Source organism: Melospiza georgiana, chromosome 9, assembly GCF_028018845.1.
Source record: "Melospiza georgiana isolate bMelGeo1 chromosome 9, bMelGeo1.pri, whole genome shotgun sequence".
Classification (NCBI taxonomy): Eukaryota; Metazoa; Chordata; class Aves; order Passeriformes; family Passerellidae; genus Melospiza; species Melospiza georgiana.
The window spans coordinates 7,670,739-7,696,275 of NC_080438.1; the positions used below are offsets into that span (position 1 = coordinate 7,670,739).

At 41.7% G+C, this 25,537-nt stretch overlaps 1 protein-coding gene across 1 annotated transcript in view; it reads right to left on the minus strand.

Moving 5' to 3' along the window:
* Positions 1-19,061: 19,061 nt before the first annotated feature.
* HMCN1 (hemicentin 1) overlaps positions 19,062-25,537 on the minus strand; it is a 163,760-nt gene continuing 157,284 nt past the window's right edge. Inside the window, exons 104-107 of the mRNA XM_058030107.1 lie at positions 23,309-23,659; positions 21,887-22,006; positions 21,399-21,525; positions 19,062-20,343 (exon numbers count right to left, since the gene is read on the minus strand). Of these exons, the coding sequence (XP_057886090.1) occupies positions 19,977-20,343; positions 21,399-21,525; positions 21,887-22,006; positions 23,309-23,659 (965 nt within the window). The 3' untranslated portion in view covers positions 19,062-19,976. The remainder of the gene's footprint in view (positions 20,344-21,398; positions 21,526-21,886; positions 22,007-23,308; positions 23,660-25,537) is intronic.

Sequence of the window (25,537 nt, forward strand, 5' to 3'; positions counted from 1 at the left end):
GGCATGGATTTTGAAATCCTGTTTTAAATTATTGTTATAGATTCTCATAGGTGGCAAGAAAAGCATTCAGGGCACACGTGCTTGGCAGGGTGTGCTCCTGCTGCTGTGCCCAGGTTGGAGTGCCAGGGAGAAGGGCCCAGAGAGGAATGAGGAGCTGCATCCCAAACACAGATATAACATGGGGTAAGTACAAAATGTTCCATTTCCTTCTTTTGAGTTCAGCTGCCTTTAGGGAAACAAGACTCATTACATTTGCTCATCATCCCTGATGAGTAAATAAGGATACATGGCTTCATCAGCATTTTATTTTGTCCTAAAGAAGCACATGGGACTTAATATTGTGGTTAGTCACTCCAATCAAAAAGAGAAAACCTTATTTTTTATCTGGTTTTTATTGCTTCACTTAATATCAACTGACCAGTCATTAATTTGGCAAGGCTTTCAGGCAACGCAAACCCTTCATCAAACCTTGGCATGTGTATCCAAAATCTTATCTGTACTTCCAACTTCCCTAGTAGATTGCATTTTGAAAAAAACAGGAGGTAAAAAAAAGAGCCCTTCCTTTGCCTGTGCACTGCAAGGGTCCCAATTACAGCACAATTGCTGCTATTTTTTATTTCTGGATGAACAGATTCCTTACGCTGGTACCCGTGACCTGGCGGTGTCTTTTCAGGCCTTGGCTTTTCCACAAGCTCATCAGTCAGTCACATTTATGATAGTGGTTTGGGGATGTGATCATATCCACTGGGATCACATGGAAAACAGAAGTCAGTGAAATCCCAGACAACAGTTGTTGGCATGATCTGAGCCTGGTCTGACAGAGGCCTTACTGCTTTTTCAGTTCCATCATTGGTCCCCTTTGTAAACCCATCAGGATCCTCAGAATATCCTGTGACTTTTGGATGGACAAGAAGTTACCTCGGGTGCTCTGAGTCCCTGTAGGACTCGGGAAGAGCTGCTGGGCAATCCCAGCGGAAGTGATACAAACTGAGCTGAGCAACAGGAAAGGGAAAAGGTATTTGGAGTAGTGTTGGCCTGTTAAATATTCACTGATTGGTGGATGCTTATTTCACATAAAAGGAATCATAGAAGGAATGTAATAGCAAGTTAAATAAGAATGCTGGAGGTCTCACTGAAGTTACTAAGAAAAATTATCAAGAATCACAGAAAAGTTTTGGTCTTGCAGGAAGGACTGATAGACTTTCAGGGCTGGGGTCTTGGTGGGGCAAGGAAGGGGATGGTGTAGAGGAGGTAGAAGCCTTCATGTGGGAAGCTCATGGGATTGCAGTTCTGGGACAACTGATAATTGATCAAAGGTGCTTCTTTGTCTTGCCTTCTACAGTCTGTCACTTTCTTCTGTGCACAACTGGCTAACTTTCACTGGCATTTTATCTATTTGTGGGGGGAAAAAAAAGAGAGTTGATTTGAAAGAGCACCTCTGGCTTTTTAAAAAAAGGAGCATCAATGCCCTAGCTTTTCTGTGGTTTACAAGTAGCTGTAGTACTGCAATGAATTCTGCTGCACCAAGGCTCAAAATGTTCCCATACATCTTCCAGTTGACGTAAATACGGATTTATTGTATTTCCAATTCTGAAAAAGGTGTGATTTTTTTTTTAAAGTAAGAAGTGGAGAGTGATATTTAAATATTACTTAGATATCATGTTTGTTCTCACAGAAATCTCAGTCAAGCCCATAATGATAGGTGAAAGACTCGTAGAATCCCCAGGTCTGTGTTGTTTTTATAGTACTACCAATATCAGTAGCAGAAATCTTTTTATTCCAGAAAAGCCTTTAAAATCAGCATAGCTGCAGACATTATGGAACATCTTGAAGAGCAGGAGAAGAAGCAGATTTGCTGGCTGGTTACATCTGTGGATGTAATGGACTTCTCTGGAGCCTTGGCTGTAAGTGCAACACTTTATAGATGTCATGATATTTCTCAGTGGGTCCTCACAATTCTCTATAAAATAATTTTAAAGGTTTTTATCCCAAAGCTAGAGCATGGATTTATCTGGGCTAGACTGGAATCTCATTTTATGTGGAATCTGTGCTCTGATTCATACAACAGGGCAGACTTAGTGGCAGAAAATTACTGGGTGAAATCTTTTGGGGAATGTCTGTCAGAACAGGACCTCATTAAATAAGAAATGTTGAACTTCTCTTTCTTTTCCCTTAAAGGAACTATTTTTCTCTGAACTTGGACCTAGTGAAATGGTTAAAGATTTGAATACAGATAGCTGATAAAAGTGAGTTTTGTTTCATAAAAAATGTCTCACAAAATGGAATATATTCATATTGTTTGTCCTTTTTTATTCATACAGGGTATGGACTAGTTCTACTGAATCATAGCTGCAAGAAAACAAGAGATTTAACTACAGGAAGAAAAAAAGTCAAGCAGCATTTCAACATGAAGGCCCAGGATAAGAAGAAAGAAGAAAATTACCATGAGAAAGGTAAGGAGAGTAAGAAGTTCCATATATGTATTTCTGTAATGTAGGAAATTATGTTTAGCAGTTAAACCAGAATTCTCAGTTCAACAGTAGGAGCTGAATTAGCACTGCTCCTGGAAATCTTGGGAATGAAAGATACAGACAATTCTTTCAGTTTAGTTATGTCATTACCCCTTCAGGATAGATGGTAGAGACTCCCAGAAAGAGTCACAATTTTTCATATGGCTGACAAATAACACCCTCAGTTTGGCAAAAGAGCAGTGAAAAGGTGTCAGATGGGTTTTTTCAGACTTGGTGTGAAGTAATTTTCTTGTAACATGAAGAATCATCTTTCTTAGACATCACACTCAGGAGACCATAAATAATTCTTTTAACACATTTTCAAGCTTTCACTTCTTATGTCTTCATGCAAAAATAATCTGTTTGAATGTGTATATGCAAGGGGGGAAATCCTCCTGGATTAGCATAATTGTATAGAAGAATGATGAGTAGATTTTAATGTATATGGCTCTGAGAAGGGTTTTTTTCTCTTTTTTGGAACTTTTCTGCTGTTGCTTGACTTCAGAGTGAGAACTGAGCAGTAACTTCTGATGCACATTCAACAGGAAGCTCTCAAAGGTCAAATATCAAGCTTCTGTACAAAAAAATTCTCCTGGCACTGTTGAATACTGTATATTAATGGTAGTGGAGAGAGCTTTGGTTAAAGCTGCCAAAGGCTTGTGGGACCTGCTTTCTTTCTTACTGTAAACATTGTTTTACAGGAATCTGAATTATTTCTGTGAAATATTCAATACTTCTGTCTATTCAGATTCTGTTGTTTAAAAGACACCTACAGTGAACAAGGGTTGCCTGGGTGTTTGGCAGAGTGAATTGTCTCAGCGTGATAAATCCCATTTTCTTTGGCAGAGGTAAAGGGATTTAAAACAGGAGAAAATGTTCATTTCCCTTTCAGTTTCAATGACCTTTGAAATTATTGTATTCTCTTTTAAATACTTTCAACATGAACTCTGCCTCTAAAACATCAGTTTTCTTCTCAGTCCTCCTGTAAGAGTTGCACAAGCACAGCATGATTGCAGCAGCTCCAAGCAGGGCACTGAGGCTCAGCAGCTCTGAGTTTATACTTCAAATATAACAGGAATTTATATCTACAAATGAAACTATGGCAAATATGTAAATTATTCAGCAAGGCTGTGTTATATCAGAAGTTGTGCAGTGTTGATCTGAAGCAAGAATGATCTGCAGCAAAGGCAAAATTCTTGACCTTGACTGATGAGGGAAAATAAAATTCAAAAAACCCCCAAGCTGTAGTTGTTATCCAGATATCTTTCTGATATATCAGGAAATTTCTAGGCATTGGCTTTTGTTTGTCTATAATTAAGTCTGGGGTTAGAGCCGAGTATTAGGTTTTAGAAACCTAAAACTGAAATCCCCTGTAATTCCGTGTTTCTCAAGGGCACCAGCGTGGGTGCTGGGGGCTCCCTTCTGGCAGGGAGCTCCTTACCGGTCCTAAGCACTTCTCCTTCACACATGGGCTGCCAGTGCTCACAGCTGTTGGGGCTGGGGATATGAACTAGTCCCCATATCCCTCCTGAGGGGTGACTATGCTGGAGGCTGGGGTCAAGGTCAAGCTTTGGAAAGATGAGCCTCTGTGGATTTAGAAGTCCAAGGAGTTAAGAGGGCTGGCAGCTTTTCTGTCTAAATGATTCATCTCCCTTCTAGACTTCAAATTAATTTTATGGTTTGAATTAAAGTTAGATTATAAGTCAGTGATTCAACTTTGTGGTGTTCAGTTTTAGGGAGGTGCCTGGCATGGCGCTGCTGCTCTCATTTACTGTAGGGATTGATCAATATACTGATATTACTAAGCATTTATTTGGGCTCGCAGCCAGGGCTTCTGGTGTTGGAGCTCTGCCACTAGGAGGTTAAAAGGAGGGCTGAGAGCTGACAAAGATCAGCCTTCTGCATTATCATAGGAATTGGTCTCCACTGTAAAACTCAGTTTGGAGTTTTCATGATAATAAAATGTATGGCTAACATTCAGTATATGCTTAGTAATAGCATTTCAGTGTATTTCATTAAAGTTCAATTTGTGTATTTCAATTTTGGTCTAAATTTTCAGAGATTTGTGTGTTTTGGTTGCTTTGCGTGTTACTGTGGGGATTGGCCTTATTGAGGTTAGCCTAAGGGGGTGGGCTGGAGTCAATATTTAGGCTTCTACAGCCCAAAATATGTCAGCAGATATGACCCACAGCCATGTATTTTACTTTTATAGAGGCACTTATCTCTGCCTATAAGGAAGATTTGATTTAACAATTCAGCACATAAATATATACATTATCTGGGGATTGCAGAGATAGGATTAGAGTTAGGAGAAATCTAATCTGGTACTTAAAATCAGGGTTAGGATTTCAAATTAGGATTATGAATTTGGAGCCCTCTGTGTACAGGTATCTGGCCATTGACATGTCTATGTTTTAATTGTGGACTGCCTTTGTGTTTAGAGTCTGGAGTCCCATAACTGCTTTTCTGGTGTACTTTATAGAGCTATAATTTGTACTGATGTCAACCTTTGGCTGTAAATATGTGATATTTAAACATGTAATAATATTTTTTACTGCATAGATAGGTATGTTATAGTCTGGTTTACCATTTAGGAAACTACAGTGTCAGAAACACATTTTATTGATTGCTGTTATTGGTATTATTATCCTAGCAGGGCTTAGACTAAACCCATCACAAACTGTAGCCTTAATAACAGCCAGGGAGCAAATCCTTGTCATGTTTCCAGGAAGAGAAAGCAGAAGCATCTCTTCATCCCAGCTCACTCACCCCCATATGGAGTGTATGAACATGATGCATGTCTAGAAGAATGTGGGCTATCAACTGCTGTGCTCTGGGACATGTTTAATCACCAGTCAGCAACAGGAAAAGGCACTTTTCCCTTCCCCAAGGCACAGCGTGGTAGTGCAGGTGCATCTGCCAGGCTTTTGTACCTTTATTGGCATCACTGTCAAGGGAAAAGGAACACCAAAGTCTGTCAAGAGTTTTCTGTATTTTCTGTGACTGACACCTGAGAATGAGTTGGTGTCACCAAACATGGTCTGCTCTGTTTCTGTCACAGTGTTCTCTGTGCTGATGGCTCTTTAACTCAACTTTTTGAGGGACTCTCAGCTGTAATGAGGACTTAAAAGGAAAAAAATCTCTGCAGCAGAGAACTGAGCAGTTTGCATCACTCTCTGATGGGCTGACAGGTTTATAGGTAATACCTGCCTGCAATAAAAGCCTGGTTTGAAGAAAGACTCTTTTCCTTGGCTGGACTGTGAAGGTTCCCTTTCTAGCATAGACAGTGGGAAGGACCCACTTTTTATCTGCTTTTTATTTTCATTCTTATCCCAAAAGATTAGAACAGGATGTCAGATTCTGACGTGAGGAGGGAGGTGCATTTGTAAAGGACATCACAGGAGAAGGTGTTTAAGGGAAGTAGAAGGTCATCCTTAAAATCTTCTCCCAAAGGAAAGGAAAGTGCTTTGCAGACCAAAAAAGAAAAAGTCCTTTCCCTCAGGACTTAACAATCTTTTTTCAGTACATCATCAGAGATGTGTCTGGAGGATGGGACTTTTTACAGTCCCTTTTATTCAGCCTTCTTTTATTCACTTCAGAATGAGTCATATGTTTTTGTGACCAAAGCAGTTGATTTGAAGATGAAAATTATAAATAATGCACCACCCTTAAGACAATTCTATTCCTTAAACATTGAGCTCAGGGTATTGGCAACATTCTTTGTTCAAAGTTAGTTTTCACAAAATAAGAGAAAATCCTAGGGGTGCTGGTAAAGAATACTGGTTGACATAAGCATATTCTTACAAGAGAACATAATTTATCCTGTGTTTATTGGTGCTGTGCCTGAGAAACAAATATCATAAAGGCTCAATCACAGTGGAAAGAAAAGAATTTGCATAACTATGATAATATTACAATAACTGCTGCTTAAAAGCATGGCCCTCCAGAAATCCTGTCAGTAACAAAATTACATTGCTAATTGCTTCCTTTTCTGCTGAGGAGTGTAAACCTTGAGCATGGGGTGGAAGTGGAGGTGCATGTGCCAAAGTACTGATAATAAACATTAGTGCCCCTGCTCTGCCTGAGCTTTAGTAAATATTTCAGGCCAATTCTTGCTGCTGTTCAATGCAGGACATTGTGAGAAATGAGCAGAATGGAGAGACACAATTGATGGGAAAGCTCAGTGTAACAGCATGCCAAAGCCAATCCCACAGGAGCTTAGTGACTACACTGTGATGTCAAACAGCAGTGAAAATGAACTCTCAGATGAATGTGGGGCCATGTGAGGAAAAACAGCCCAAAGAAAGATCCTACCATGGTCCTTTCCTGGTACCTGATCCTGGGTTCCTGGCTTTCCTGAGTACACTGAAAGGAAAAAGAAGCTGGAAAGGGAAGCATCTTGCTCAGCCTTTCATGCCAAGCTCAGTGGAAATTCAGATCTCTTGATGTTTTAATTAATTTTTTTTTTTTTTAATTCTTCAAGAATGTAGCATACATTTCAACTAAAGATATGCTCCAAACTCAGGAGAACAGCAAGTTTCTGAGTGTTTAGCATAACTCTTAGATTAAAGTAATTTGATGTAACTGTGATATGAACATCACATTTTCAAAATGATCCTTAGAATCCATACAGTGGACATCTACTAGAGGAAGAATTGCTAGAAAAGGTTTAAGGATGAAGAAGCTAAAGCAGTGGGACTGCAGGCTATCAAATTCTAGGAAATTTATTTCAGAATGCCCAAAAAGATGCAGCTTTTGTTTTCAGATAAAGAGTTCCTGTGAAGACACTGTATCTTGTATAAAAATGTTCTCATGTGAAAATATGAGATGAGTTTAAACTAGAAGATCTAAATTATAAATAGAGATAAGGTACTTCTTGTGTTTTGGGCATGTTTGATCTTTTTAGTTGGGTTAATGTGCTACATAGTCTCATCTGTTTCTGTGAATATCTTTTAGCTCCATTAAGCCTAGGAAAAAATAAATTAGTAACTTTGGCTTGAGTGAAATTAGCTGTATAAGCTAAGTGTTCCAGATATCAGACATAAGTGTGTAAATTCCAAATATATTTGAGGTTTACTTTTAATTCATTACAGTGATTTTTATATGCAAATACTAGAGCTGTGAGCATAGGCTAGGTTAAAGGGGTTTATTTCTAAAATAGAACATAGATAATACAGGATATTTTTCCAAGCTTATATCAAGCTCTGATGAAGCTTGAATATGAATTGTGCCTATTTTGCCCAGAGTGAAGACCAAACAGAAAAACTCGGTTATTTGCAGTACTTTATAAATGTGAGGATAAATATTTCCTTTAGGCTCTTGCAAAAAGTAGTTATTTAAATGATCCTAAGAAAGGATCATTTAGCTAGGCAAATTTCATAAATTAATTATTTATGTCAGTAAAATATATACATAAAATAATAGATGTTATTGGAATGTATTCCAGCCTATTACCTCTAAGTGAAAAGCCACAAAACATCCAAGGTTTTTTTCTCATCTGTATGTAATAAATTTTAAACCTTAGGATGCTTTTAAATTCCCAGTTTACAGTTTCAAAGTGGTTTCAGAATATGTACAAATCCTGAATATTGTCTTGAGGCTTTGCTGAGATGGTTGTGGTGTTCCTTTGCAGTATTCCTGATGTGGAAAACACAAAGGATAGACTGTTATTGGGCTATCCTGGTTCATAGGTGGTGTCCATATGGGATGAACCTTTTTGTTTCACCTCAAGTTTACTGAAATGCAGGTGGCTAGAGGGTGCCCTGTGCCAGGGGTGGCCTTGTGTTTTAACCAGCTGCATTATTAGATCCAGTGAGAAATGGGGCCAGTTCAGGTGAATTTTAAAGATGGCATTAACGAGAACTTAGCAGGAGGCAAACTGAACCTCAAGGGGACTCTGGAAGGTGTAAGCAGAGACTGAGAGGCCCTGGGCACTCAATGAGTCCCTCAGTGTTGGTGGAGATAATGTGCTGGTTTGTTTGGCCAGCGGGGCGTTGATGGGAATGGGCTGGGCTGCAGACACAGGACATGAGAGCAGAAGGAGGATTTGGCGTCAGTGAGCGGCTACCAGGCCGTGGGCAGCCAGCACTGCCTGGAATTCTCACTCATGGAGGGGCTGGGAATAGCCCTCCCTGACAGCAGATAGGCTAAAGTGTTTTTGTCTTTGGGAATCCTGAGAGATGGGGGAGATGGCTGTGGAATTTGCAAGGATTGCAGAAGTTTGGCACCATTTTCGGGTTGATGTTATATTCATAACATTCTGTTCCAGGGCTCCGGCTGGGGCTGATGACTCTGCCTTACCTCATGGCAACGCCCTGGTGCTCTGCTCCTCAGGGCTCAGGTTACTCAGTGAACTTCACTGTGTGGCCAGATAAAACTGCCCCATTATTGTGACACACTGTTCTGGTGACATTTAGACCAGCACAGTCCAGAAATTCAGGGGCCTGGATTCAGTGAAAGCAGACCATGGGGCTTGGTTAATATTTTTATACTGATATGGGATACTGTAAGCAGCTTTGGCTGCCTGAGCACAAGGTACTGAAAGTAAGACAAATGAGAAGAGGCTGCAATAATAAATAAAGTAATGGAAAGATGCAAGAGGAAAGCATGGAGGAGTTCGGTTTGTTAATTCTAGCAAAGAAGGGCTTTATTTCTGTGTGTAAATACCTCCAGGCAATAAGGATATAGGGCACCAAGAGAAGAGGATTATGTGTACCTTTAGTTTAATAAAGCCTTTAGCAACAGCAGCCAAAGTCCAATCATTTTAAGCACTTTGTAAGTAAGATTGCAGGAAATTAGAACAATGTTCTTAAGCATTATATCACTGAAACTTGGCAACAGCCTGATGACCAAATTTTAAGATGGAGTTGGATGCATTTTTGAATGAGGTGGGAGAAGGATCTTGGTGGCAGGAGTTCCTTTCCAGTGTCCCTCCCTGTCTGCATTGCTGTAAGGGTGCAGTGAAGCTGAGGCTGGAACCTGAGGTGATTTTGGAAGGCTCTTGCTGTAGGACAGCAGAGCAGGGACAGTTATTTTGGAGACATTACTTCAATGTAAACGGATCTGATGTTTTTCCATTTACTAAGCCGTCTATCACAGCAGTCTGTCAGTCTTCTTTGGGCAGCCAGTGAAACCTTGCCATTTCATCATTAATGGAGAGGCAACAACACTCATTTCCCAGCTTCCTGCTGCTGCAGAGCAACTGCCAATGGCCCCAAAATCTTACTTCAGTCTTCCTCTGCTAGGGAAATTTCTGCTTTCTCAGTGGCTTGGGGTGAGAGGGGAGAATGCCTCAGTCACCCTCCCGAAATTTATCCTTCCCTGTCTGTGAGCTCTGTCATTCAATTATTGGTTTTTCTTGCTAACTGTGAAATTTAAGCAAATTTTGAGGATAATAAGAGTCAGAAAAATCACTCAGTAGTTGTAAAAGATAAGGTGTGTAGCATCTGCAGCTTTCTATGGATAAAATTGTGAAAAATAATTAATCCTGCTGCTCAACAGTTTGCCAACCGGTGGTTTGTTTTGGGTGTTTTCACTTTCAGAAGCAATGTTTAAGTAGATGATTGTAGCTGCTGTTAGAGCATTTAGATCACAGTACGAATTTGCCTTTTAACCCCGTTTTGAAACCAAAGCTAAAATTTAAACTTATACCTCAATGACAAATATGATCTCTCTGAAAGACTACTTTAGGTTAATGTAAGATAATTTGAAAGCAGCTTGCCTAGTTTGTAGCAAAATCACATCATTAAATAGTGAAGAATGAGAAAGTGTAGATATTTGCCATTAATTCCTCCTTATAACCTTATAACTCATGTATTAATGAAAGGAAATATTATTATTGGCCTAATGATAAATAAGAGTATGATGATGTTCTTTGGAAGTCCATTCCAACTTTGCATTTGTTAATGAAAGCAGTTTAATTCAAAAGTATCACCCTTAATTGTCTCAGTTAATCTATGAACACTCCCTTGAACCATTGAGTTGTCCATAGAACATGACAATCTGTAGGGTTTGCTCCATTTTTCTCTTTTCTTTTCTTTACCCCATGAACATCATGCAAATTCCCCTTCTGGGACCTTTACTGTCCTGCCAAGACAGTAGTTTGCTTGTGATTCATATGTGAACTTCAGAAAACAGGGACACTTGGTGATGATTTCAGGGATATGATGTTACTCCTATCCTTTTAGGCTTTTTGCATTTTTATTATCACTTTATCTGGCATAATATTAAAGAACATTGCAAACAACATTTATTTGGAGCGATTACTCTTGCACAAGACTGTCTGGCAGATTGCAGGCATTTACAGATGTTCTGATTTACAAGTACTGTTGCTCATCTTATTAAAATAAATGTATTTAATGCAGAACCAGAACAGCTTAAAAATAAACAATGACTGCATAATAGATAGATGGAAACAAAGATTATCTTTACTTTCAAAATCTGTCTGTGGAAAACTGAAATAGGAAATGGACTGAATAACTGACCTATAAGTTTTGCTACAGACACAGAAATTATAACTCTCAAAATATTTGATTTTTTTTTGTTGTTGTTGTTGAAATACAACAGATTTAATCTAAAATCTCATTATTCTGAGAACATCTATCAATAGAAGAGGGCTATCTAACCTGTGACCATTCAGGCAATAGCAGTGGTTAGTTTTCATGTCAGTCTCTCTCAAAGGGGATCTACAGCTCACTTGGAACCTGGGGACACAGAATATAACACTCCAGGGGAAATTGTGTAGTAACTAATGAAAAATAAGAATGCATGGCATGGAGGCAGTGCTTTTTTCAGGTATGTGTAGGGAGCTTTTTCCATCTCTGTGTAAGAACATTAACTCTCAATTTATTAATTAATTAGTTAGATTAAGCTAATTAATATAACCTTATTTCTGCCAACAGTCTTATAAACACTACAAGTACATATTCCTTTTGTGCTAGAGACAATACTGAAAAAAATAGAATTTCATCCCAGAAATTCAGAACTATGCTCAAACCTGTAACTGCAGGCTTCCTTGCTAAGTAGCAGAGCTTTTTGATGCTCTGTGTTCTGCTATCTTAAGAAAAATCAAAACAAAATAATGAAATCCCAATTATATTTACAAAAAATACCTTTCCACTGTTTCAGCAGATATGGACCTAAATTCTTGTTTCTGTTTTGAAGTTGTCCCAGTGTGCTGTGGGCTTGAGGGTGCATTGATAAGTGCTCATGTACACCAAGTAGCTGCTCAGGATGTTGTCAGGAGTTGGTGACAGCTCTCACTTGAACTAAATCCATACATCCATGGTGTACAGGAAACATGACCTGGTGTTTGTGTCTGCCCTTTCTGATTTAAATGTACCTCAGGTGTGTCTGTGACTCCTGGGGGTTTGGTGCTGCTGAGTCCCTCGAGTTCATGGATGTCTCTGACCTAGGGAATTCTTGTCTCTGTGAGCAGCATTTGAGACCTGCAAGTGCTGGTGGCAGCATCTGATATTCATGGCAAGCCTCACTGGGTCACTTGCAGTCCAAGACTTCTGATGCACTGCTTTGGTCCTGCCTTTGGCACTGCTCTGTCACTGTCCCCTCCCATGGAGCAACAAGGGCTCCTCCAGTCAATCCTGCCAGCTAAAACTCCAGGTTTTTGGTAGCAGTGTTCATATGTTCAAGAATATTTATCCATCGTGGGTTTTGGTGTGGTACCAGTGCATTCCTTGTAAGAAAATATATAGGATTGTGAGGCAGAGGAACCCCCTGTTCTTCCCCCAGGAGCACATTGTGGAACAGGTCCTAAAATCCGAGCTCACACACCTTTGTAGTGGAATGGAGTTTATCTGGACAGAGTTTGTAAAACTGGAAAAAACAGCTCAGTAACCAACCCTCTCGTAAGGGAAATCATTGTGAAAGTGCTGTTTACCAACATGATGTTATACTGGAAGGTGTTTAATAGCTTCCAAAACTAATGTTTTAGATAACTGGTACAGAAAATGGTGTTGGACTCATTTCCTGTAGTTACACATTTCGCTATCTTTCTTGTATTTATCTCCAATGACAGCCTACAGAGGAGGACTCTGGAGAAAGAGTTGAAAGAGCAAAATGAAGTTGTTCTGTGCAAGGAGCAAACTCCTGCCAAGTGAAAAAAGGCCAATTTGAGAGGTAGAGAACAGATCTGAAAGTGTAGCAAGATTCCTGGCAGTAAAGACAAGCTGAACTTGAAAGGAAAGAAGTAGTGCTTGTGTTTGTAGAATAAGATCAAGGTTTTTGTAGCACTACTAAGAGTTATTGTGAATGGGGGGCAAAGGATTTGTTGTAGTCAGAGGAGAGGTTATTGCTGTAATTGAGAGGTGGTTGAGAAGCTGATGCTCTGGTACATAAAGCTCAGACTTTGACTTCAGTGAAATTGGGACCAAATATCTAATTTGAACATGTTGTCTGCATGTGTATCTGAGTATCAGAAGCATTTGTTGAAAGACACAATTGATGACAGAAAAGTGGGAGAGTTTGGGGTTTGCCAAGTGGAACAAGCATCCATTGTATTTTTCTCAGTTCACCTTCAGGTGATCAAAGGACTTTGTCAAAATACTGAAAAAACCTGTGGAAATGGGCAATTTACTTATGCAGCTCTAAATCATGAAAATGTCTCAGACTTTAGCATGGCTGGTTTAAATTCCAGTTTGAGGCTGGAGATTTATTGATTGTTATTTTCTATTGATTTCTTTCTAGTACACAAGGTGGGAGCAAAACCAGTGCTGTGTGATTTATTTAGATAACCAGCAGGGCTTTGTAAACAAATGGGCTAATCCCGCGGTGCTGAACTTCACTGCTGAACCTGACTGCCCAAAAACCAGCTTTTCTTCTCCAAAAAGCTGATTCTCAGCTGGGTTCAGCCTGTTTCCATTAGCTGCTCTGCTGGTGTGTTTTTACATACTGTGGTAATTCATTTTGCAATGGGCCCTTCTGTCCTGTTTATCAGTTTCAAATCTATATCAAGACCATTTGGGTTATATCAGCTCTAAGTCAAACCTAGCTTTTGCTGTTACTTGTAGTATCTGCTGAGACCTTTTCTATGACTAAGAGAGATTTTGATTAGCTGAGGTGCCCAATTTGAAGGCAGTTGGAGTTTTTTAGGAAGGTTGTGACCGGCTTTCATTAGAAGTGGCTTTTTGGTAATTGCTGATGGCTGTTTGCTTGTCTGTAGTAAAGCTACTACAGGTGGTAAAAACACCCATGATATTACCTTGCTGTGCATTTGGGCTGGTGAATACAAACCACTTCTGTCTTAGAGCCTCATCTTTTAAAGGACAACATTGTTTATGCATCCAAAAAATTTTCAAAACATGAGCTGTGAAATGTTAGCAGTAATATTTTGGCACAGGCTTTGCAGGGTTACACCCAACTTGAGGTTCTCTATCAGTCTCTGCATCACTGAGAGCATTGCAGAGTAACCAGTAAGAAAACCACCAATATTTCCTTTTCAACAAGGCCACAACAGCTGAGAAAAGCAGGCTGGCCTGAAAGGTTGGTAAATAGTGAATACTGGTGAGCTAATTCTGCTTGCAGACAGATGAAGAAGGATGAGACCGATGAGGAAGGATGAATAAATTTGATGCAATCAGAGTTATTTACAAGGCTTATATTTAAAGTCCAGTTCTTTTAAGTAGAAGAGAAGTTGAAGTGATGGTTTTGTTGCAGATTTTTTCAGCTCATCTCTTTCCCATAAGCTCTCAAGCACGGGAGTTGCTAGGAGATCTCAGCAGATACCATCTGGTTCCGGTGCAAGGAAGTTTTGTCCTCCCCTGCTTATCATTGGGACTTCTGCAGTCCCTTCAGTGTATGCTTTAATGTTGTCTTCTCATGTTATTTTTGCTTCTTCCATTTCAGTCAGTCATGCAGTGGCACCAGAGACCTCTGCATTTTCCTCTCTGGACATGGGGAAGTCCTGTTCCTTTGCCTGATTTATGTAAAGAGGCAGTTGTGAAGGAACCTTGATGCTGTTTGGAACTGGGCTTTGTTATGTGCCACTGTGTTTATCAGGGACAGTGGTAATGGCGAATACTCATGGGATTCTTTACTTCAGGGATGCTGGTGGACTTTGCCTCTGAAGCTGGAGACCCCAAATAAGATACGTTCCTTTTTTTGAAGTTTTTACATACAACTTTGTGTTTGCCAGTGGTTCTGCGACAGTTTTGCATAGCAAGAGTTGGCCTTGCTTGAATTATGGGCTGTGCAGTGCAGATCTCTTGGTACCTCTCAGGTGCTCTCTATGAGTGGAGTCCTTGAGACACTTCTTGTGATGGAGCAGGGGGACAGGACTTGATTTGTGTGACTGCTGTGCAGTAAGCTGTTCAAAGGTGTGGAGGGAGCTTGTCTCAGTCCTTAGCAATGAGAAGTTATTAATAAGGAAGCCAGCTGCATCTCACTGCATTGCAAGACCACTGAAGCTATCCAGAACCACAGGAGATGTGCAGTGCTTATATTTAGTGAAAATGAACAGATCCTCTTCTCCTTGCACAGCATTACTTCAGAGCAGTTCCTAACCTTTGCTGTTCACTCTAAGCAACCCCTTGGCTTGGTGATGTTTGTGATGCCCCTATTATTTAGCTATTCATAAACTATAATCTGAATCCATGTTAGTGCTGAAGTGTGCCTTTTTATCCATACGCCTTTTTATGTAAGCAAGTCTCCTTTGCTTCCTTTTCTTATACTAAACTTTATCAAAGCAGAATAATCTGGCATCAGTTGTGCACTGAAGATTTGAACATTGAGCCCAATGATCTGAGGTGATTTGAGTTGTGCTAAGTGTGTCCAAACATGCAAATGTGTTTATAAAAACCTGCAGCCAGCTAGGGATTACATTTAACCCTATTCAGAGGGCCTGGCTGGATGCACTGCTTGGATGTTGAGATGATTAGAGCAGTGCTGCTGAAGGTGTGATGTTTGAGGACCCATTTAGCTCTGGCCATCAGCTGGCACTCTCTGGTGTTTCCTTGCTGTCCCAGCTCACACCTAGAGGCCTGTGCCTCTCAGTTTGCCCAGGCTTACAAGGGGCAAATGAAGTAATTCCCTAAGAGTTCTTGTAGTCCCTGTGGAGCAGCAGCTCTGCATGAATGGGGAGCTTCTGCATGTGCAAGAGCTGAAAATGTCTCTGATTTCTCCTCAGGAGCTGCACTTAAGCCATTCAGACTCTCCAGCATTAATGGAAGTTGGTGAAGAAGGTGCTTTAGGTTTCCAGACTTCATTGTGGTGCTGAGTGATGGCAATGAGATCCATCTGGTTTTGGGCTGAATCAAAGCTCTCTGCTGGATCAGAGACCAAAGCCCACAAGGCCAGAGGAGCCTTATGTGCCTGCAGGATTCTCCACAGAAACAAAGCATGGCAGCCCTCACCCATCCATGCATTTGTATATCCCATATCCTGACAGCTAAGTGGAAATGTGCCAGGTGCCTCCTCTGCACCCCGGCCGGGGATCCCACAGCCAGTGCTGTGTGTGCTGCTCCCACTCGTGGGCGACAGCAGAGCAGGCACTGGGATTCCAGCCTTGTAAAATAATCCATGGATTTCAGCTGTTGCACTGTGCCAAGTTTTTATTGGCAGCAGCCCTGGATTTGAGCTGCCAGAACTAGAAACGCCTCTGAAGGCAAAGGGCTCCAGAACTCCCCCCTGGACCCTGGGAGCAGTGTCCTGCCTGGAAGTGCCCCGCCGATGCGGGCAGTGACAGCTGCATTACTCAGCATCCGCCTGCTTTCGCACCCACTGTCTGGATCTGACTTGGAAGTGGACATTTCCAGTCAGGCACAGCTGCTCTGGTCTTTGCTGAGCATCCATCTCACCTGATGACATGTTTTCCCTTTAGCCAACAGCGCTGTGCATCCAGCACAGGCTCATTACTGTACCCATGCAGTAGCTTTTCACTTCAGCCAGTGTGTGAAGGAAAACAAAACCCCAGTGCATTTCCTCTCTCCGGGGGCTGGCAAGTTGGATCCCTGCAGAAGGTATGATGGGAATTCCTTACCTGCCTCTGGTTCCTGAACACCTGCCTCTTAAGGTGGGTGTGAGATACCTGATGCTGTGGTGGGGTTTGCATTGGGGCATCAGTCACCTTCAACAGATGCTGGTTGTGAATTTTCCTTCCTTTCTGACCCCAGTTGGCCTTGGTTTCATCCCTGAACTCCTTTTCCTGCCTTACTGCTCTCCTAGACCTTAGACTTGGAAGAATCACATGGGTTTTCCCAAAGGGCTGTATTTAACATGCAGTTGCTTTTGGGTTTACTAAGAAAGGATTGTTTTTGGGAGGAAGAGTGAGTCTAGTTGTGTTCTGGCAAAGGCTGGGGTTTAGCGGATGTTTTCCTGGAATACAGGCATGGGATGAGTGCTCTGGGCACTGCTGCAGCAAGCAGGTGGCTGGGATCCAAGTTGTGCCCACCAGGAGGTGAGCTTCAGGAGACTTGTGCCACCCTATATACCAATTCCTCACTATGGGAGATGATACCCCGTGGAAGATGGCAGAAGAGGATTTGTTTGATCCTGGAAAGTGTAGTTAATGAAATGTTGGTATGTTTGCAGAGGTGAGGGCCAGGAACAGAGGCAGGAGCCTGTGGCACAGGACAGTATTTCAGGGAAAAACAAGCCAGGAGAAAATGCTGCTCCAGGAAATCCACTAAGCAGGGGGAACAGTAGGCTTGTGCAGAAGGAAGGTAAGCACAGGCCCGAGGTAGCAGTGCAGCATTAACTATCTGTTCATTAACTGCTCTCCCTAAGACCTCCTTTTATTTTTTAAGTATTATTTTTCTGGTGGTATTGCTCTGAGGATGCTGTTATTATATTAGAGAGTAAGTTGTTTGTGATAGGAGGGCATTTGCAAATAGTTTTGTGACAAATGATGTGGTGACCATATGGGATGGTAGTGAACCTTTAACTGTGCAAATATTTCTGCAGACTAATAGAAGGGCTTGGACAAAGTGTCTGTACAGCCCTGAGACACTGAAAATTGCATCTAAGGGTTGGGCAGCCTTCTCCAAAGTGGTAATATACACAGTAGAATATTTGTTGTATTTAAAATTTGGATTTATGAAAGCAGGATTTTTAACCTTTAGCAAACACCCAAGTTCATGGGGGCACATAAACATGTACTAACCTGCCTCTCAAGTTAGACTAGGAAAAGTAATGATAAGCAGCAGCTTTTCCAGCCTGTCAGCAACAGGCCTATGGAGGCAGAGCAGCAGCAGGTACAGTTGCTCTAATTTAACATACTTGCAACCTTTTTAATAGCACAGAAATGAAATTTGTTACACAGCTCAAGACGTCCAAAGACAAGAAGGCCATGGCAGAAGTTCTCCTTTACTCAGCACTTCCCTTCTGAGTGAAAACCACCATGGCCACAGTGACCCACATCTCACTGGTCCCTCAGTCCTGGCGTCATCTCAGGGTAAGGAACACCTTCCACATGGACGAGCAGCTCCTCCTTGAGCTGGCTCCTGGAAAGCCTGGCTGAGAAAGCAAACGTGGAGCCATGGCTGTGAGTAAGTGCTGTCCACCTGGTAAGTGACTGTTACTTCTTTTAGGGTCAGACTAGGCAGAAAGGCTGTCAACTCTGTTGGGGTTTTTTCCCTTTCATAAAATACGTCAAGAGTAGAAATTTTTGTGTTCTGGAAGTGGAATTAGATTCCCTTAAGTTCATCACTTTCAGTCTGATTCTCATTCCTAAAAGACACTGAGCTAATTACCTGTACCTATTATAACTTACTCTCATTTCTCCTTCCCTCACGTCTTTTCTATGGGATTTATCTTCTTTGAGCTGCTTTTATTTTTTGAGTCAGGTTTCCAAGCAGCAAGCCTGTTCAGTTTAAAGTCTGTAACTCAGATAAATCTGTATAAAGTGCAAAGCTCATCCTGGTTTTGCAGGACTGTAGGGGGATAGAATATCAGAAAATAAAGATAGTGTAGGAAGTAATCTCACCCCTAAGGAGTTGCAGCTGGGCCAATTATCAAAGATTAGGAACAGGCCTGACTTTAACAGGCCACAGCTGTAACCAATGAGAAGAAGAGTTCTATAAAAGAGTAGGGTGGCTGGGTGAGAGAGGAACTGGGGTCAGTGGCTGCTTTGTGAAGAAGAGTCAGTGCTCTGAGGAGGTGCCCACGAGAAACACCAAGCAGGCACAGAAATTTTGTGATAAGGAGACAGCAGTATGGAACCCCTGCAATAAGATGACAACACAGGACTACTTCACTTGGTGCATTGGAAAGGGAAGAAAAAACAAGGAGACAACAAATGGGGATGTCTAACATTAGTTAATAATATACAAGAATAGAGACAAAGTTCTACTGGAAGACAATTTGTTCTTGTGGCTGAAAATCTACTTTAAAGCTGGTGATAGTCTCTTACTACCCCAGAGTGCCAGGAAGAGGGAAAAGAGCTGCAGCTGTTCCCTGGTTTGGTGGGCATGGTACCTTCTGCATTGTCCCCTGGCACTTAGGGAAAGAACTTAAGAAATGGAAAATTTTTCAAAGATAAAACTCCCAGCAGTCTCAAAGTTGATGGGAACCTTTATTTTGATTATTTTCATTGTACTGACATTGTCCTTTTATGCAAACTTAACTGTAAAACACTCTTGAGATACTGCATAGAAAATACACATAGGAAAAACCACATATATACACGTCCATAAAAATAGAATACATCTTGGCAAAATTACTTGTGTACAGTGTATTGACATTATTGAACCAAACTTACATCACCTTTGGAGAAAAATGTTCCATGTGCGTAAAACCCCAGACCATTTACTGAGCTGGGAGTATGGCAGTGGATATGGGTTTGGGTTAAATAAATGGCTACACCAGAATGGCAGAGTAAAAACAAGTTATAAAATACCTGCTCTATAAAGTAGAAGAAGCCATTTTGGTTTTTTCTTCCAAAAAATAGCAACATCTCTACACTTGCATGGAAACCAAAGGTACCAGTTCCAAATTCTCCTGTAGATTCGTTAGCTGCAAACAAACTTTAATGTCATTCATTTCAGCATTTGCAACCCTTGGGCGTAGTGGCATTTGGTGGGTTGGAGCACACAACATAGCACAGCCCTAATTCTATTGGGTAATTGATAAGGAAAAAAATCTAATAGATATAAAATTTAAAACACTTAGCAACCTTTAAAATATGTAGACCACTTGAAATTATGGGTTTATTTTCTTCAGTTACTTTCAGTGGAGGCTGCTCCTTGCTTACTGCTTTGCCTATATGGATTTCTCTGCTGCTTTTCAGAACATACTGTGGGGAGTGACTATTCCAGTGTAATAAATAAAGCAAGTGGTAACAGGTCCTCAAAGCCATGGATCTTCCTCTTGAATTGGAACAACAGAACTGCAGAGGCAGCCTCCGGGAAGCAGGGGAGGAGAAAAGAGCACAGCACCCTTGAAGTGAGGTGGTTGCCCGTGTGGGGCAGGCAGCAGAGCAAGCTGGAGCAGGGCTGGGCCTGGAGAGGGAGGCTGAGCTCAGTAGGGGAAGGCAGACACGGCGATGTAGATGACGAAGGTGGTGCGGTACTCGACGCTGCCGTCGGCGCTGTAGGACAGGGCCCGCACGCCCATGCGGTACGTCCGGGGCTCCCGCAGCGCCCGCGTGGTGAACACCACCCCCTTCCAGTTCTCATCCCGCAGGGCAAACGGCACGGCAGGGTCCTCCTCCGCCATCAGGAAGGTGGTCCTGGGGTGCATGACTTGGTCGTGAGTGTAGGCCACCAGCCGGATCAGATCCTGCCCCGCAGCGATGCCGAAGGGCAGCGACAGCAGCTTGTACTCCAGGGCGTAGGTGCTCAGGTCACACTCCAGGTCGTTGGCTGGGCAGCTTTTGAGACAGAACCTAGGAAGGAGCAGAGCACTTTAAGCCAGGGAGAAGGCACAGTATCTTAAGTACTGGGATAGGCCTTAGAAGAGAAATTCTTCCCCTGTTTACCCTGCTGCAGATTAAAACTTCTCTAGAAGTGCTCATGCATTCTTCATCCACTGTTTCTTTATCCACTGTTTCCTTATCCACTGCAGCCCAGTTTAATGTCCCTTTTTGCCTCAACAGGATCATGTCAGAAAGATGGCTGGACATCACTGATGTCCATAGGGTAAGTTTTAGAGACTGTGTTCTTAAACATTACAATAGTTTAAAATGTTCTGGGCAGCATCTGAGGTATGCGTCTGTTAGGTCATAAAATAAAGAATTTGGAATGAAGGGCAGAATAAAATTTACTTCTATTAATTGAAAGATAAGTATTAAATCTTTGCTAGTACAGTTTGCCAGTGCTAATGGACATCGAAGAACGTGACCTACATGTCAATGTAGATGTCACTGCATTTGAGTTTGATCTCAAAAGATGGTTTCTGACTATAAAAAAAGCTATTTTTCTTTGAAGATATTGAAAGATTAAAAGAAATCAAAATGGGATTTCTTCCCAGAACAGGGAAATAAAGCTTAACAGGAACTAAGAATTATTTTCATGACTTAAAGAATATATCTGATGCTTTGAAGCTGGTTAGCAAGTCAAGCCATTAGAGAGATTTAGATTAGATTTTAGGAAGGAATTCTTCCCTGGCAGTTAAGGCAGTAGCACAGATTGCCCAGAGAAATTGTTGCTGCCCTCATCCCTTGGAAGTGCCCAAGACCAGGCTGGACAGGGCTTGGAGCACCCTGGGATAGTGGAAGGTGTCTCTGCCCAGCAGAGGGTGGAACTGGATGTTCTGTTAAGGTCTCTTCCAACCCAAACCATCCGAAGACTCTTTGACTCTATTACCTCCAATGTCAGTGCCTTACCTTTAGCTACTGTGAGCTCTACTGGTGTCAGGCAAACTTAAATTTTCACCTTCAACAAGCACAGATTAAGGAGCTGAGCTTGGGACAGGTGAGAAGGGGCTGAGAATAGAACATACCCAGAATGTGGCTCTCGCTGGTAGTTGGGAGGACAAGGAGTGTCTATGCACTGGTAGCTTCCTCTCATGTTGAAACACATCTGATTTGATCCACAATTTATGTCCTCTTCAAGACACTCATCAATATCTGGATGGAAAAACATGCAAGGGATCAACTGCTGGTAGAAGAATTAAAGGGTGAAAATCAAAGTAGGTAAAGGCCGAGCAGGGCTCAGAATTTGCCTCTGTTTGACCCTAGAGCTTGAAGCTCAATGTGTAATGAGAAAGTCACAGGGGAACTGCAGAGGATTAGAAGCTGCAATTGTCTAGTTTGATGATGTTTTGTGAAACGATAAGTGTGGCATGTAAAAACTTCTGAAACCTGAAATTTGGAATGCTGACTCTCACACAGCCAATCCAGAGAGGCGGCTCAGCCCTGTGCTGGGGCTGGTTGGTGTCAGGTTTCTCTGCAGAGCCCCCCCAAAGCCCTGCAGAGACGGCTCTCCTACCTTGGCAGGTTTTGCCGTTGGGCATGAGGCGGTATCCGGCGGGACAGACACACTGGAAGCTGCCCAGGCTGTTCCTGCACTCGTGCTGGCACGTGTCTCTGCTCTCACACTCATCAATGTCTGTGGAGAGAAGCACCAACACCTCAGCATTCCCTGAGCCTGCCATGAACACAGGTACTTTTCCCCATTTATGTACTGCAAGTGTACAGACAGCTGGTAGGAGCTGGCTGGAGCTCTTTTTCTGATGGGGTTGAACATCTATGACTAGAGAGTCTTCTTCCCTTACCTTGCCATTCCTTGTAACTCTGCAGGCACTAAAGTCAGCTTTGAGGGGCTCCTTATGTAAAGTTTTCAGAGCACATTAGCATGATTTAGACACAGATAATTTGTAATTACAATGGCTTTTGAAACATCTGCCTAGTTCAGGACAGCAGTAAAGTAATCTCAAGAAGGAGTTCAGACTTGCATGACTAAATCAGTGGAAGGAAGGTCTTTGCTTCCCCTCTATCTGACTGGCAGGGGTTTCATTAGATCAAAATGCAAACAGAGAGGAGAAACAGATGTGACTATAAACCTCTATGCTGTTAGCAAATCCTGATGGTTGCCTATTGAAAAGATTTTCTTTAACAAAAGCATCACTTGGGGGTATTTTTCATATTAAACAATTTAAAAATTTAAGTATTTATTCAATTAAATGAAAGTTTCATGGAATATTATTAATAATCATGGCATTAACTAATTCCAACTAGAAGCTGGGATGAAGATCAAAATTTGAAACAAACCCTTCCTTCCCTCAGAGTTGTATATTGGGTCTCTCAATTAAACTCCTATACCATAACAATCCACATGGATGTGACTACTGAAACCCCTCTGTAGCTTAAATACAAGGTTTGATGTTTTCTCCATGCTCACTGAATTACATTGCAACCCCTTTTCTTACATAAAATAATAATAACAATAATTTAAAAGCTTCTCTGCCTGTGTGACAGTGGCAGTGGCCCCGGTGTGATCAATTCTAAAATATTTATTCCAAACCTTTCTGACACAGATTACTGCTGCCAGTGTGAGTCTGACAGAAGCACTGTAACTAGGCTGGGGCTACTGGTGGCTTTTGGAGTGTGAGAAGATTCACCAAGGTGTGCTACTGTGATCAAGAGAAAGAGAATAACAGAGGGAAATACTTTGCACACAGGTAATAAGCAGCACAATTAAAACAAGAGGTTGTAAGAAGGTTTGAGAACATTTTTGCTACAGTGTGAGCCAAGACAGCAGAGACCAGAACATGCAGAACCCTCTGAATATTGACCAGGGTAATAGAAAACACAACCCCAGCACCACAAACCCTCAGCCCATGGTATATATCACACAGTAACCTAAGAATAAGGCCCAAAGCAGAGTTGCATAGATAGGACTGACATTTACCTACACATCTGGCATTTCTTGCCTCATAGCCTTCAGGACAAGTTTCTCTAAGGTTCCTTCTAGTCCTGGAGAAAGGTATTCTGCTGTTCCTATACTCTGAGAAGGAGCTGTAGAGATTTGAGGAGTGCCTGTAATAGTGCTGCAGTTGCTGGTTGTCTCTCCCAGGGGAGAACTGAGCATAGTTATAGCTACTGTAAAAGGCACCCGAATTTGGCACCCTCTCCAATCCGGCGCAAGATTTCCCATCACCCAGTAACTGTTGCCCAGGTGGACAGAAACACTTGAAGCTGCCGGGGGTGTTGGTGCAGTGAAGTGCACAGGGTTTAGGCACTTGTTCACATTCATTAATGTCTGCTCATGTGACATGATCCAGAGCCCCAAACCATGTGGAAAGGAGAGAAAACAAACAAACAACAACACATAACTATACGTATATATACACACAGATACTTATCTCAGTGTCAGGAACAAGCTGAAGACATAAAAGCAAGGTTTGGAGGCACTAAACAACGGAGAACACAAGGCCAAGCAGGCAGCATCCACTGTCCTGGACTGTAAGAGACCTTCATTCTCCCACAGGCTGATGTGACTGTGCTCACCAAGAGAGGAGCCCTGCTGAAGGTTTCTTTCAGCCTCAGCTGCTCAATACTCTCTTAGTAATTGGGGTTTTTCCGTAAGTGCTCCACAGATGAGTGGAAGAAGCTTGGTCCCTTCTTTAAAATACAACTCTTAGGACAGAGCATTCCAGAGAAGTACAGTGCTAAAATTCCTTACACCCCACACTAAGGGAAGCACAACAGGCTCTGATATGGTTATTGTGCCTTGTGCTGGGGGAATTACAGAATCATGAACTGCTTTGGGCTGGAGGGACCTTACAGCTCAGCCGGTGCCACCCCCTGCCATGAGCAGGGACACCTTCCACTAGCCCAGCTTGCCTCAAGCCCTGCTCAAACTGGCCTTGGACACTTCCAGGGATGGAGCATTGGGCTCAAGAACATGTTTCAAGGCTGCAGGGGCAAGAGGTTGTGTACCTTCTAACTTTTGATGCTGTTATTGGTCATTCCAGCTGTGAAAGGTTGGAGACTCAAGAGGTATTTAAATAGTATTTAAAAATCAATACTGTCAGAAATATAGTAGAACATTAGGCTGCATTTTTATGACGTGGCTAATATTTAATACATTTAAGGTTTTAAATGGATAGGGGCATATTAATATTTAAATGCTTTAAGAGTTGGAAATCCAGAAGTAGTAACTGCAGTGTGTGACAATATTTTCCAGATGTTATTTGGCAAACACACAACTGAAACTTCACATATTTGTGGAATTATCCTTAGGGTAGAATTTTCAGGTGTTACAAATAAGAAGTTCACTTTAAGTATGATAATAACTAATCTGAATTTTAATTGTATTTATCTCAACATGTGCTTAAGATGAAAACGTTATTATTCATATACCTGTGAAAGAAAACTAACTCAATCATTTCCTTAGCACTCAAGTTCTGACTTTCACATTCTGTACCTACCTAAAAAAAATTAACACCGATGTCTTTATGACAGCCAATGTCCTTGGAACAAGTTGTGGATAAGCAATAGAAGATTTTCACAGAAATTACAAAAGACAACAGGTGAAAATTTGAGCAATTTCTTTTGCAAGAGCAGCCTGTGCAATACAAGCAGAACTGACTGCAGGGAGTCACCAGTGCTGGTTCCAGGGCTGCCCCTGTGAGAAGAGGCTGCTGAGGCATGGGAACCCTAATATTTATAAGAACAAGGTAAAATTACTTTGAAATTGCAATAGCTACATTTTCAGGCTTTCTCTAATTTGAAAAACAGTATCTGATTTTATATTCTAGCTAGCCTTGCATGTGTAATCTGCATTGTAGCAGCTTTTAGCAAAGCCCTTCCACCTATGTGGAAGGGAGAGAAAACACCACAGCTCCCAGAAATGCTGTAATTCAGGTAAATGGGCACACAGAGCTCTGTGGGGGTCACAAAGGAGCATCTTATCCCCATCCAACAAACAAAAAAGGGAATTGTGGCACAAAGGGCTTTACCCAGGGTAAAAATGGCACAGGCAGGAACAAAATTCACTATCTCTGTTTTAGTCTGAGCCCTGCTTAGTTTTCAACTCCTCCCTGTGCTCACTGTCAACAATGACAATAAAAACTGAATTTTATTAACAAAACTAATACTTTGGATGAATTTATATTTTAAATACATTTTTAGGAAC